Source organism: Phoca vitulina, unplaced genomic scaffold (assembly GCF_004348235.1).
Source record: "Phoca vitulina isolate PV1807 unplaced genomic scaffold, GSC_HSeal_1.0 scaffold43, whole genome shotgun sequence".
In the NCBI taxonomy this organism is placed as follows: domain Eukaryota; kingdom Metazoa; phylum Chordata; class Mammalia; order Carnivora; family Phocidae; genus Phoca; species Phoca vitulina.
In genome coordinates, this window is record NW_022589746.1 from 1,396,185 (window position 1) to 1,411,117 (window position 14,933).

Here is a 14,933-nt window from a genome sequence, read left to right on the forward strand (position 1 = left end):
CACAGGTGAGACATACTTCGAATCTGGGATTCTCGAGTTGACTTGGGTTACCTTCGGCTGTAATGATATCCATGTGCTTCTCATCACACACACCTCAGGCCCACAGAAACAGATTCCTAGCAGTGCGGCGTGGCTGTCTCAGCCGTGCGTCCCTTCCCGAGCTTGACCACAGCTCACGGGATAGGATACGTAAGGACAGCGGAGCTTCGATTCTGTCAGAAGGAAAGCAGCCCCGTGCTGGGAAGTTTTGGCGTTTGGGGAAACAGAAAAGAACGCTGGGGACACACGGGTGCAGGCCTCGCCGTCAGCCAGGGCGGCAAATGCCAGAGGTGTCCCGTGGCCACGGCTGTCGGCTCTCGGAGCGATTCTCTCCGCCCGCCCACTGCCGACCTTGGTCGGCACAGAACAGACCCCGTCCGTGACAGTGAGGGCGGGGAGCCCCTGGCCTCTGTCTCTGTGGGCCTGGGGGGTGGCAGGTGGTGAGAGGGGCAGCGGGTGTCCCTGAAGCCGCTGGACACCGATGCCTGCCTCTGGTGGGGCGGGATGCTCTGTTTTGTTTGTGATACCGACTCCCGTCTTCTGTCGATTTGTTTTTCAGGACAGGACTCGGGTCGTGTCCCCTATCATCGATGTCATTAACATGGACAACTTTCAGTACGTGGGGGCGTCCGCTGACTTGAAAGGCGGTAGGTGCCGCTCCTGGTCCGGCTGGCCTTGCTCTGGCCGTCTGCATGGCGGCTGATCACTGCTCCCGCTCGGTGTCACGAGGGACAGTGACAGCAGCTTGCTCACCGCCAGCGCACGTGCCGCGAGCAAAGGGCGTCTCTGTGCCCGACAAGTAGAATCTCATAAAGAGAGAGAAAAATGGCCTTCTTCCCCTTAAAGAACTTCCTGTGCTTCCTGTTCTCCTCTTATCTCTTTGACCTTCTGTGGCTGTGATGACATGTGTGGCTTAGTACACAGTTTGGGTGTCATTTTTAATCGGAGAAGATTAAGCCTTCCCAAGTCGGAGTCTGGGACGAGGCGTCGCCCGAGCTGACAGGCTGTCTGTGGTGAGCATCACAGAGCCCGGGGTTTGTAGCGTGGGAGGGCTGGGCTCGCCTTGGCCTCCTTCCTCTCTGACACCAGCTCCCCTGACAGCCTGCGTCTCCCTGGTGGCAAAGCCCGGGTCAGCTGGGTCACCCCGGCTCCCGCTGACCACCCAAGCCCACTCGGCACCCCTACACCTGGCTTGGTTGTGGACCCCTCCCCCCCGCTGACCATCCACATCCTGCTTCGAAGGGCCACACCAGCTTCCTGTTGGTCCTCACAGCCTCCGGATGTGCCCCTTCACACCCAGCCCCCCTGGGGCCCCACGAGTAACTTGTCTCATGCTCTCCACCTTCTCAAAAACTATCAGAGGCCCCAAAGACCTTCTGTTCACGTGGGCTGTATGTATCAGCATTTGCTGTATTAGAAATTAAAGCCAAGAAATTGTTAAAACACAAGACGATGCAAGTACACATCCTGTTGTCCATCAGCGTGCCAATATCACATGTTCTGCAGCTTCTGGAAAACTCCATCATGTACTTTTGAAGAAGTGAGCATGAAAGAGGCATGTAAGGTCTTAGTGTAAATATCAAAGTAGTTCTGATGGGATAGACCCCCGAAGGGTCTGTGGACCCCCACGGGCTCCTGGACCAGGCCTGGAGAACCACTGAGCTCACGTAGTGCTTCATGGTGCTGAGAGGTGCATAGGAATCACACCGGACCCCTCGAAGGAACTAGTCACGTGACATCTGGCTCTTACTAGTTGTCCTTGTGTCCCTGGGATGGGGGGGGTAGGGTGAAGGGCTGGCGGGGGCCCAGCAATGAATGCTCTGTGCTCTGAAACTCAGCTGTATGGCAGCCACACCTCTCAGAACTCAGCTGAGAGCCAAGAGGTCAGCAAAGACTGCCCAGAGCAGCTAAAAGAGATATCAAAGCTTTTGCCTTCTGTTTGTGTAATCTATTCACTATTGATTCTCTACACCTGAGATCCATGGTTTCTTTTCTAGCTGTCCAGCACCCCAGTTGCTTTATGTGAAACAAGGGGCTTCTTTTCCCACCTTCTAACACTTTGAGCTGATTAGAGGAGGACTGACTATTCCAGACAGACAGACACAGGATCAACTAATAGTCTAGCGTCAAAAAAAGACCATGAAACTATAAAATTGGGCATGACCTCAGAAAACAGAATGCTGAGACAGTCAGTGAGACTCGGGTTTTTGACTCCACCTGCCATGTCACCGTGGGCCAGCCAGTTCACCTCTGTGCCTCAGCATGCCCATCTGAGAAGTGGGGAGATAGGAACGCCAGCCACAGGGGTAGTGAAAGGATGAGAGTAGCCAGCGTGAGGTCAGTGACGTGAGCGAGCAGCTGCCCCATCCCAAGGCATCAGCAACAGGGCGGTCATGGTGGGAGGACTCTCCTTACATCAGGAAACGTAACATTCAGAAAAGATTCTCAGCAAACGGTGAGAAGGTTTGGGGTTTTAAAGAGGACCGATCCCTAGTTATCAAGAAAACATTAGTGTTCAGAATGTCTTCTTCCCCCAAGTATTTGTAGGAGCTGAGATTGATGGGCTCTCTTTTCCCATAGCAGCTGCTTATTCGAGAGCCAGTGCAGGGACACAGATGCCCTGGGGCAGGGGGTGGGGGTGAGGGGTGCAGTCCTCCTGCTGGATCAGAAGAAGAGGATGCACCAAATTTACTCTAGGAGCATTTTCTCAAATCCCTTTAGGAAAAAAAAAATCAAGGATGATGTTTTTAGCAGATTCTCAAAACCTAATAAAGTTTGTCTCTTTGGAACAAATTAATAAAATAATAATGATCATTCAAAAAATGCAGGTAACATTGTGTCGACTGGCCCATTGAGGCCTTTGCATTGTCTGTTCATAACACAGGCAGGACGTTTGTTGTTTCCCTGGTTGAGGCAGGCCCTCTGCCTCAGGGAGAGCTGGGCTCTTCAGGAAAAGCCTGTGTGGGGCCTGCCTCAGTTTCCCCTCTGTGCTGCTGTCCCTGCCGCCTGGCCTCCCAGCAGCTCGCTGCTTCTTTGCTAGCCTACCACACTTGGCAATAACAGCTGGGAGGCCTTTTTAGTCCCATGCCTCTGGTTGGGCCATAAAGGATACTGTGCTGTCCCAGGAGACCCCCAGCCCATGCTTCCCATCCTGCCCTGTTAAGGCTACAGACACAGGGGCTGGCAGGGCAGTTGAACGTTGACCTCCGAGCACACTGAAGAGAAATCCAGACTTAGGCACTGCACAAGCCCTGCCGACCAACGAAAAGCCTGGTGGCACAGAGCTAAAGGATAGACGGCCCTGGAGTAGTTAAGTTTGGCTGTCAGACCTTTGGAAATGCAGTGAGCCACCTGTCACCAAGAAGTGGTCTCCTCGTGCGTCTCGAGAGCATCAGCAGGTGGGGTGTGCTGGCGCCCGCTGGCTCGATGCGGGGTGCCTTCTGAGTAAGGGCGGACCCAACAGCTTGGGCCAGGGGCCCACAAATGTCAGAAACCGTGTCCTGAGTGATCTGTGGATTCTAAACGTGAATTGGGACAGCTGCCGTATTTCTCAGAAATCACAGCCTGCTGCCCGCTTTGCCACTTCCTTTGGCTTGTTTTCACCTAAAAGTTTTCCCTCTGCCACCTTGCCCCCCATGGTTTAGTTGCAATCGAGGGTCAAGGAGGAGGCCAAGTTGGCCAGCCCAGGGAACCTATGCTCTTGTCCTTCCCCTGGGTTCTGTGGCCCTGGGGGGTTGGGGGGAGGCACGGTGGCAGATTTGACTCTGTCCCACCCATTTTCTCCCTCCTCACAGCCCTCTGTTCCCTGTCAGAGTTATTCTCAGGCATTTTAATGGTAGGAAAGCCTGACCCACATTTTCTGTTTGGGGTGAGCTTTTCAGGGAAGGAGTCGGTGTGTGCCCTCCCCGCTGGTCCCCCTGCCCCGGGTTCTCCCCTCTCCTGCTTTAGTGGTGGTGCTTTTATTTAATTTTTTGCTGTGTGTGGTTTTCAGTGAGTCCAGTCCAAATATCCAATATGTCTAAGCTCTGAGGGACAGAGGTGCCAGGAGCACACTCAGTTCTCTCGTCAGCACCCTAATGTTTTGTTTCTTTTCCGTGGCCGGCAGGTTTTGACTGGAACTTGGTCTTCAAATGGGATTACATGACCCCAGAGCAGAGGAGATCCCGGCAAGGGAACCCAGTCGCCCCCATAAAGTAAGTGCCAGGAATCCTTCCGGGTGCTCCTCCCAGGTAAGACCCTGGCTCTGGCCCCGTGTTTCCTAGAGACGTAGTTAGACTCCTCATCTTCCTGCCGGCCGCCGACACCGTTTCCCCTGTCCTGGCTCGAGGGAGAGTTTCTGCCACCGAATCATAGAATAAAGTACTTTGAGATTTCCTCAGATGAAGCCTAACCTACAACTAAAGGAGGCAGATCTGTGAGTTCTGGGAGTTCCCCCACGTTTATACTGTAGAGCAGTTTCCAGCAGGGCAGGCTCTTCTTCAAGTTGAACTCGGGGACCAGGGAAAGGGGAGGGTGGGGGAGTCCTCTCTACTGAGGCCCTTCCTGGTCGGCTTCGCTCCCTGAGCTGCCTCTGCCCTCCTGCTGGCCCACAGAAGACAGAGCTTGTAGCCATTAACACCTGGCTTTCAGAGTCAACCACCTGTAGCTGGGCGTGAATGTGGGGTGCCTCTTCAGGCTAGACATAGCTAAGTGGCAGCATTGCCACAGACTTCTGGCACTGACTTACGGGCACTGACCACCCACACTGACCTCCGGCACTGACTTCCGGGCACTGACCACCCACACTGACCTCCGGCACTGACTTCCGGGCACTGACTTCCGGGCACTGACCTCCGGCACTGACTTCCGGGCACTGACCACCCACACTGACCTCCGGCACTGACTTCCGGGCACTGACCACCCACACTGACCACCCACACTGACCTCCGGCACTGACTTCCGGGCACTGACCACCCACACTGACCACCCACACTGACCACCGGCACTGACCTCGGCACTGACTACCCACACTGACCACCGGTACTGACCTCCAGCACTGACTACCCACACTGACTTCTGGGCACTGACCTCCGGCACTGAGCACCGGCACTGAGCACCGGCACTGACTTCCGGGCACTGACCACCCACACTGACCTCTGGCACTGACTTCCGGGCACTGACCACCCACACTGACCTCTGGCACTGATTTCCGGGCACTGACCACCCACACTGACCTCTGGCACTGACTTCCGGGCACTGACCACCCACACTGACCTCCGGCACTGACTTCCGGGCACTGACCACCCACACTGACCTCCGGCACTGACTTCCGGGCACTGACCTCCGGCACTGACTTCCGGGCACTGACTTCTGGGCACTGACCTCCAGCACTGACTTCCGGGCACTGACCACCCACACTGACCTCCGGCACTGACTTCCGGCACTGACTTCCGGGCACTGACCACCCACACTGACCTCCGGCACTGACTTCCGGGCACTGACCACCCACACTGACCACCGGCACTCGCTAGCATTTATCCAACATGACAGTGTGCTCTAGACCTCCAGCACTCGAAGTTGAGTTCTCAGGGCATCTCCTGGGAAGGAAGTAGGGGCTCAGTTAGCCCCCTCCCAGGCTGAGGAAGCACAGCAGTGATGGTCCCCGCTAACGGGAGGAACCGGCTCCAGGATGAGGAGGAGGCTAGCTGACACTAGCGAGCATTTCCCGAGTGTGCTGAGGGCTTGTACGTATGGTTTTTTGAAATCCTCTAAGGAAACTGAGGCACAGAGAGCCCAAGTACTTGCCTAGGGCTGCTTGTCAGTGAGTGCCCCCAGCTCCAACGGTCACTCTCTCGGAGGGGACACCACTCCGCGGTGGGAGTGCCTGAGCAGGGCAGGTGGGAGGCATTTGAAGTCAGCAGTGAGAGCATCCCGAGCTCCAAATGGGGAGCCATGGCTGCACCGGGGTTTTTAAGGTCAGCTTGTAGACCTGACCTTGGTATTAGAATGCAGATCTAACCCTGACCTCTGGCCCGTCCCCCTCTCCCATTCCACCCTCTCCACCTTTTCAGAACCCCTATGATTGCTGGCGGGCTCTTCGTGATGGACAAGCTCTACTTTGAAGAACTGGGGAAGTATGACATGATGATGGACGTGTGGGGAGGAGAAAACCTGGGTACGTGAGAGCCTGTGTCTTCGCTTTACAATTCTGATGAATTGGATGGCCTTTTCCTACCCACCAAGGGCTTCAAAATGAAAAGTGGAAGCTTTGAGGAGGCTGTTAGGCAAGAGCAGGTGGTATGCAGGGAGCCAGTTGGAGAAAAAAAAAACAACTGTAAAGACCTCAGTCACCATTCATCACACACCGTCAGTCCCTGAATAAGTATAAATAGCATTGCTTCCACTACAGTGTCTGGGGCTGGGCGTTAAGTCTGTCGCCCTAAGTTAGAGCGCAGGATGCTAGAAGACAGGCAGTCTCCTTGAAGGGAATGGCAAATTCTTTAACATCCTTTGGATCCGAGGGTTTGGACAGCGAGCTTCCAAACATGGGGAACAGGCTGTGGGATCCGTGTTCCACCATGTGGGGTGGAAACCAGCCCGGGCCAGCCTCGTGGGATGGACTGAATTGTGATGCAGGAAATCACACGGAGCTGAGAGGCCTTGGCGTTTAAGCTCTTCTTGACTATGTTGTGAATGGTTCTAATTTGGTTTGATTTTTTTTGGTTTTTGTTTTTAATAACCCATGCAAATCAGTTTTCCTTAGGTTTAGGGCCAATGAAATTTTATAGACTTCGGTCTACATTACTAGCCACATCATATTTATTGCATTAAGATAGAAAGACTCTTCTTATTTTGTTTTACTGTTTGTTTAGGGTTTTCTGCCGGGCGTTCTGAACTGAGTCTCCTCAGCCACTGATGCTGTTGAATTCATTACACCGGCCGTGGGTGGGCGTGCCCTGGGAGAAAGCAGGGCAGGGACAAGGGGGGAAACATGACGTCACTGTCATTTTTAGTAGTTTTACCTGTAACAGAAACTTGGATACTTTTTTGTTTAAAAGAAAAAAAAAAAAACGAGACTAGCCTTTTATTTTTCTCTCATTTTATGATGTGAAAGTTCGTGATAACATCTCCACTGCAGAGCATTTGTCTGCTGTGGTTTGATGTTGAAAGCTTCTCTAGGCTCAGTAACTACACTGGGACAAAGGACCATGAGTCAAACTCCTTTTGGTTTTTTTAACGATACGTTGACAGGTAGGGAGGACTTGATTAAAGTCGTTTGAGCACGAAAGGCTTCAGAAGTATTATTAATCTTCTGAGGAGAATTCTCAGTCACCCTCGCTCCGCAGACATCTCCTGATGGCTTCGTGGAGACCCAGCCAGCCAGGAACCCCCAGTAGGACAGTGCATCACTTAGGTGACCATCTCCTGAAGCCACCGAGTGATTTTCAAAATATGTGCTATTACCTGAAAGCATGGATTAGGCGGATGAGGTGGCGGCCAGCCTTTGTGTCACAGGGTAGAGTGTTGACTGAAGCATCAAATGGGACATTTCACAGAGAGACCAGAAGAAGGGGGAGAGTTTTCTTAAATGACCTGGTTTGGTTGTTGTTGGTTTGTTGGTGGTGGTGGTTTGGTTTTATATTCATGGAGCTGTGCCATAGGGGAGGTTCCCCAGAAGGGCTTGAGGGGCCTGGGGTCAGGGTGGGGCGGGCAGGGAGGGAGGGGCTGGAGCAGCCCCTGCCTGGGCCCCATCTGGCACCTTCCCTCCCCTTGCCTAGCTCGGTAAAGCCACTCCCGATGAGTCTTCCCACTGTCTTCAGAGGTCAAGCAGGCGTACAGGTTCCAGCAAGGGAAGTCCCCAGTCTGATTCTTTCTTTCTGAGACTGCTGTGACTTCTTTCTCTGAGCGCTGGCTGCACATCCGGCGGCTGTCCAGACTGCGAGGCGTGCGTGGACGTGTGTCGGGAGAGGTGGGGTGCAGGGATGCGGGAGTAAAATCCAAAACCGCCTCCTCCAAATACACCCACCCCCCAAACTAAAGAACCGCTGCAGCTTCCACTTTTCCTAGCTGGTCGTGTGGGCCTAATGTAAGCAATTAAAAAGTCGAAGAACCTGATCCTGAGCCCGTGGGAGACACAGGGGACAGGCTCCTTGGGCATATTTGTCCTTCGTTCGTGTCCCCACAGCATTAGGATAGAGGCTATCTGCTTCCAGTATATTAGTTCATTTTACGCTTTTTTTTTTTTTAATTAAAGGATAGCTAACACACAGTGTTACAGTTTCATTAGTTTCAGGTGCACAACATAAAGATTTTTGACAACTCCATACACTTCATTTCATGCTTTCTTGAAGGACCGAGATCTTGCCTAAGATCTCAGAGCAAAGGCCAAGCTGCAAACACAAACTGCCTAACTCAAAATCCACCAAGTTATCTTGAGAAACCATTCGCACGTTGTAGCGTCGCCGAGTTCAAGTGAAATCAGAGCTGAATGTAATTGTAATCGTATGTGGCCTTCAGAATCTCCAACCAGATCCCTGACTGGATCCCCCCTCCTGGTTTAACAGCTTTCCCATAGAGAAGGCACAGGACCTTCCTAGCCCCCAAGTTTGAATGTTCCAGTTAGGCAAACGTGTATTTAAATTTTATGTCCTGAAATACAGAGAACTTCTTATTCAAAGTGTTGTTGGACGCTAAGAAAGAAAGTCAGAAGCCCTTCATTGCAGAGGCTTGGGTGGTCATGACCTTGCATTTCTCAAGGCTGTGAGGGAATTGGTTACGAAAGGCCTGTAACAGCTGTGTGGATCACTCATTTCCAGCCAGTGGGGTGTTTCCTATACTTCAGCTTGCCGGACCCAGTCCTAGGAGCTCCTGCTGTTCTGTCCGAGTGGGAGTTATGTGCCTTCAGCTGTGCAGTCTGGGCTCCTGCTGTCACAGACGAGGCCTTGTCTGGAGGATTCCCCCAGCACCTCACTCGGGGTCTGCGGTAATCCCACCTGACTTCTGATCCTTCTATACTTGCGGCAGTGATGGCTAATTCTGGGGATTCTGTCTTGCCTCTCACTGTGTTCTTGATGTTGAGGAAGTGCCCTTTTATACCAATCATGACGTCTGCTGCAGGCACTCGGATGGTTGGTGGTGAGGACAGGTGCCTGGTCAGACGGTACCGGGCTGTTCCAAACGGGCCAGCCACGTGCCGAGCTTTGCCCGAGTACAGATGCTCAGGGCGGTGTGTGTGTTGACGTTGGCCTGAGCAATGCCAGCCCTGAGCATCTCGTTACTCCTTAGGTCGGTTCTGTGTCCAAGCAGGGGAACCACTGGTGACTGGCTGCTGGTAAACTCCGTGGCCAACTTTGAGGGATCTGTGAGTTACTGAAGCGTCTTTGGTCACTACCATAGTCCAAGAGGCACCTGTGAACTTCCCAGGTGACTTGAAGCCTGCTAATAATGTAGTTATGAATAAAGGTAAATTTTGAAGTTTAAGAAAAGCATTTTTTCTCTTGGGTGGAGAAAGCCCGGGTGCATAGTAGTGCTCAGTGCACAGAAAGTAAGTTTTAGAGGAAGACGGCATATACAGTGGCCTGGTGTAGTTAAGATCAAAGTTTCATTGTGTGGGCACTTCATGCCTTTTGATGTTTATGCACCTTCAGAGATGCCTTTTCTAACAGTGTTGATACTAAGCAAGTGCACATGTCATACCCCGTGGTCACAAACCAGCTAGTGAAGTATTCAGTGCGAGCATTTCACTGGTCGATACTATGATGCTATATGGACATGCGTGGTCTTATTCCCTGGGGTCCTTTATATTCAGGATAGACCAAAGATTCACATTTGTCTCAAGGTGTCTCATCTGAATCTGAAAACTGTTTCCATGTGGTCTCTCTCTCTTGAATTTGGAATAGAATTGTTTAATGAAAACATGGGATTTGGTAACATAGACCTCATTGGCTTCCATGATTCAGATCTGTGCCAAAATCTAAGATCACACATGTCCCAGCAGAGGTAATGTGTTTGACGTGTTTCTTCTTTCTGTCTACATCACTTTACATTTCTGTAAAACAACCCTGTTGTGGAGACACCCTCCTAGTGAACCCGAGTGTGAACTTTTGTTTGATTTTTTGTGTCTCCAACTTTATTGAGGTCCTGTTGACAATTTGAAGTTGTATACATTTAAGGTACACGACTTGATGATTTGCCATATGTGTACTTTGTGAGATACTCACTAGAGTCAAGCTGATTACCACATCCGCCTGCACCTACTTTGCGGATCATGCCATGGAGCCGGGAGACCCAGGGTGTGTCGGATGTCTCCACTGTAGGAAGTTCAGGACCATGTTCTGGAGGGAGGCAGGTTCCTTATCCCCATCTCCTTCGGCCGTTGAGGGCATGAGAGCCCTTCGATGGGATGGTGGTGGGTGGGCGTTGGTACGCTCTGTGCGTCACCCTGTCTCGTTCCTCGTCTCAGAGATCTCGTTCCGCGTGTGGCAGTGTGGTGGCAGCCTGGAGATCGTCCCCTGCAGCCGCGTGGGACACGTGTTCCGGAAGCAGCACCCCTACACTTTCCCAGGTGGCAGTGGCACGGTCTTTGCCCGGTAAGTGGTCATGACAAGGCCGTTGGGGGCCACCACCCAGATGGCACTTAACCTGGGGCTGCGTGGAAACAGGTGTCCTTCATTGGGACACCACACGCCATTGACAAGGATCACCCGTACGCACAGCAACGCGAGTGCCTCTGGAGGGCAGTGTGCTGAGTGAAAAGTCGCATCCTCTACAATCCCACTTCTAGGACAGTCTCAGAAAGACGCAGCTACAACGATGGAGGGCGGACAGGGCCCGGGGGGGGAGTGACCACAGAGGGGCAGCCGGCATGGTGGCCGGGGTGAGGGTGCCATGCTGCATCCTGATGTGTTGGTCATCACACCGATCTGTACACGTGGGAAAGCTCATACAACTGTAACCCCAGAAATGTATGAGGAAACATGATTGTAGAGAAGAGGAGCTTGTTTTTTTTTTTGTATGTATTACCATCCAAGGAACAATGTGTGAACAGTGTGTAAGTTAAGCCGTACTGAATTCAAGCCAGGAAATCCACACGGCATGTAGATAGGATCTGTGATAGATAATAGATACATTTTAGCAACATAAAGATGCCAAATGAAGAGCTTTCTGAAGAAAATAGGCAAATTACCAGTCGTGGGCCCACGGTTTTTTCTAGGGAATTCTTTTCGATACTAAAGATAAAACAGCATACAAGCCAGCCCGCCTGGCCTCCGGGAGGTGGGAGTAGTCAGCCCAGTATTCGAATAGCTAAATAAGATGATCACAACCACTGATAAATGCCATGAAACAGATAAAACGTGGTCACGTGGTTGAGCATGAGAGGAACGGGGGAGAGGTTCGTAGGGTGTCGTGCAGCCAGGGGACCCCCGAGAGGTGGGAGGGAGGAGCTGTGGACTCCCTGCAGGACGAGCAGGTCCTCGGTGCCAAGGTCAGTGTGACTTCAGAGCAGGAGGACCCCAGGTGGGACTGGAGCCTAGAGAATGAGGGGACAGTAGACAGCGTGGGGGGCTAGACCGGCCCCAGCCAAGCCCCCCTGTGGGTTGTGGGAAACTGGAGGTTGTTTTGAGGCCGGGGGGAAGCCGCTGTAGGCGCCTGACCTTTGAGCAATTACCTGACTTCTCTGTTTTAAGCTTTAGAGAGCGAGGTGACACCAGGAGGAAATGATGGTGCAGGTGTCCCTCCCCTCCTCTCCAGGAGCAGGGGCGGGGACACTTGTAAGAGCTGTTGCAGTGGCCCAGGGCTGAGAGGAGGTGGCCTGGACCCAGGGGCATCAGGCTCCAGCCACCTTCCAGCAGGCAGCATTGACCGTGGCCTGGCAGTGGCCGGGGACCGAGAGCCAGGAATTAAGAGCAAGTCCTTGGCCTTCGGTCCTACAACTTTGCTGACCTGCTGCCCCCACCAAACTAGGAGCACTTGAGAGATGGTGGAAATGAGTTGGGGAGAATGACTAGCTTATCTCTTGTATAGCATTTTAAAACCTTGATTCAAAGTACAGATCGCACAATACACATGTATTACATAGAAGTTAGTTTTAGCATAGAGACTCTGGGTTCTGGGAAACTTAAATGAAGCCAAATAGCAAGTAACTTCTGACCAAATTATCTTCTTTCAAAAGCCTGTCCTTTCTCGAATGTTGTCTAACTTCATTACTGCTTTTTATTAGAAACAAAAATATGTTCTTATCCAGTGAGCTCTACAAAATCAAACAGTGATTGATATGTTTTTTCCCAGGGACAACGCGAGATTCCTCCCCAAAACCTCCTGGGTAGACATATCAAATACCCAAATCAAAGCCATTGGTCACTACCAGCACATGGCAGGCCCTTAGAATTCTAAGAATCTGTTAACATACACAGAACATTGCTTTATACGCTTTGTTTTTTTAAAAGCACTCTTCTTTAGAAGGGAAACTTCCTCACTCTTGTTCTGTGGCCCAGGAGCCTGAACACTAGAGGCCTGGAGAGGAGACAGACCCAGGCTTTCCATATTTGGGGCAGCAGAGATCTGCTGGCCTTCTGTGAGGTTCTGCGGCCCTCTGCCTCCATGGATTCAGCTAAAAGATAAGGAGGTAGAATTACATTATTTCTGAGATCCCTTTCCAGTTCCAAGTTCTCTCTGATTTTCTCTAATCTGTGGCATTAAGGTATAAGTATTTCATGATTTAAAAATTTGGGACTTCACAAATAGCTAACACTTATATAGTGTTTTGTGTGCGTCTGGCTGTTCTGAGTACTTGACAAATACTAGCTTACATCATTCTCATAAAACCTTATGAATGAAGTGCTATAAAGGAAAGCAAGGCACAAAAAGGTTCAGTCCCTCAGTCCAAGTTCACGCAGCCGGAAAGTGCCAGAGCTGGGTTGCCACTTGCGCAGTTGGGCTCCAGACTCCATGTCGTCACCACACATTGATCTTTTTAATCTAGATCCATAGGGGCAGCTAGTGTCTGAGGTTGCCGGAATTTGTCCATTAGGTACAGATTCTAAAATGGGCAACAGAACAGGGTGTGGAGGCTGATCTCATTTGTGTAGGTTAGTCTGTCAGTGAGTAAGTGAATGATGAATGAATGAGTGAATGAATGAATGAATGGAGCAAGTAGCCCCAGTGGGGTCTTCACGTTGTTTTGCCACCCCCGGGTGTGCACGTGGGCACCTGCACTGAAAGGGTAAGATGATGTGACCCACCTGCAAATTCTTACTTCCTGTCCCTGGTGATGGCAGCCACATCCCTTAAGACCATTTTGAGAGTGATCCAGGTGGTATGTTTTTCACTGCATTTCCAGTTAGCTTCCCACAAACCCCTGCAGAGACTGGAGGGCGTTGTGTGTGTGCTTGAGTGGTATGTTAATTAGAGTTTCCCCCGGGGGCGGGGAAGGTCCCAATCAGAATAGCAGTGTGGCCGTGGGGTAGATCCTTAGATGGATATTTAAAATGGTTTTAGGTGTAGAGTTAATGGCAAGACTTTACTAATACGATTGAAATTAAATAGAGGAAACCAATGGTTTAAAGTTAGTTTCTTACAGAACTTCCTTCTGTTACTACCGCCAAGCAGCAGAGCTGGCTGGCCCATGCAAATCACACCTTCTCTCTGCTGCCTGCTTCCTGGTAGAGCTGCTTTGCCCTGAGTATACGGGTGGGCGGAGGGGAAGCGCAAGCGAGGAGAAGCCGGATAAATCAAAGTGGACCCTTCTGGGGGCCGAGGTAGTCATAGCACCAGGAGGACTGTTTGGCATATAGCAGGTACCCAATAAACGTTGGAATGAATGAACTGAAACTAGCACTGAGTAGCATATGGAGCCGACTCGTTGAGGCTGCATACATATCTTTCTCTACTAAGTAGAAAGGTGTTGCATTGCATTTAGGAATTAAGAAATAACTTAATTACTTAATGACTTAAGTGATTCAAAACCACTGTGTGATTGGAATTCACAAAACCTTGAAGCCATTAGGGCTAAAAGGGACCTAGGAGATGCTTGAATCCAATCCTTTTCATCTTACTGATGAGCAGTCCAAGTCCCAGAGCTCTGAAGTCACACAGCAGGTTAGGGATTGGGCGTAAATTGAGGCATGAGCCACTTTGGAAGCCTCCAAAATCCCAGTAAGAGTATTTAATGGCTCGTCTGAGAAATAATGCTTATGTTCTAGCATCCCAGGCACTTCAAATCTTTAGATGCACATGGCTGTACATATGTATTTCTTACAGGGCGAGAGTAAAAAATATCCTCAATCTCATTACCAAAGAGAGCAGTCTTATAATGTGGCGGGTCCATCTCTCACCCCCCTCCCGTCCCTCCTCCTCCCTTCTCCTCCCTGCACACACAGACCTCCCATGCCCTGGTCTCTCACCCAACAACCAGCCAGGGGGACATTGTTCCACGGCAGCAGGTCAAATGTCCACCAGGATTTTCAGTGACTGCAGAGTCATCCATTTATTTCATCATTTCCCTGTCGATGGTCATAGGGTTTCTAAATTTTTTTTTTTACCATTATAAGTAATGCTGAAGTGAGCATATCTTCAGCTATATATTCTCCTTGAGGTAAAGCTCTAGAAGTGGGAACTGCCGGATCAGAGGAGGGGGTGTGTTCATTCATATTGTCCTGCCTGTCTCGTAAATGGCATTTACAACAGTTCATCTTCTATTGCACGAAGAGAAAAAGAGGGCTATACATCATTGTGAAAGATAGATGCCCCGAGTAGAAATTATTTTAATAATCGTAGCTCAGGTAATTTGAAAGACTCACCGTTTAAAAGAGACCTTTCTGGTAGAGAAAAGGAATTCTTTTCAAAGGTGAACATTGCCTCCCTAATGTATTTATTTTGGAAGAACATAATGTCTTCCATATGGGTTCTCAAGGAGG

General features: G+C 50.9%; 1 protein-coding gene across 1 annotated transcript in view; it reads left to right on the forward strand.

Moving 5' to 3' along the window:
* Positions 1 to 14,933, forward strand: part of GALNT2 (polypeptide N-acetylgalactosaminyltransferase 2) — a 183,429-nt gene that overhangs the window by 152,207 nt on the left and 16,289 nt on the right. Inside the window, exons 8-11 of the mRNA XM_032430382.1 lie at positions 599 to 686; positions 4,145 to 4,232; positions 6,090 to 6,193; positions 10,481 to 10,607. Of these exons, the coding sequence (XP_032286273.1) occupies positions 599 to 686; positions 4,145 to 4,232; positions 6,090 to 6,193; positions 10,481 to 10,607 (407 nt within the window). The remainder of the gene's footprint in view (positions 1 to 598; positions 687 to 4,144; positions 4,233 to 6,089; positions 6,194 to 10,480; positions 10,608 to 14,933) is intronic.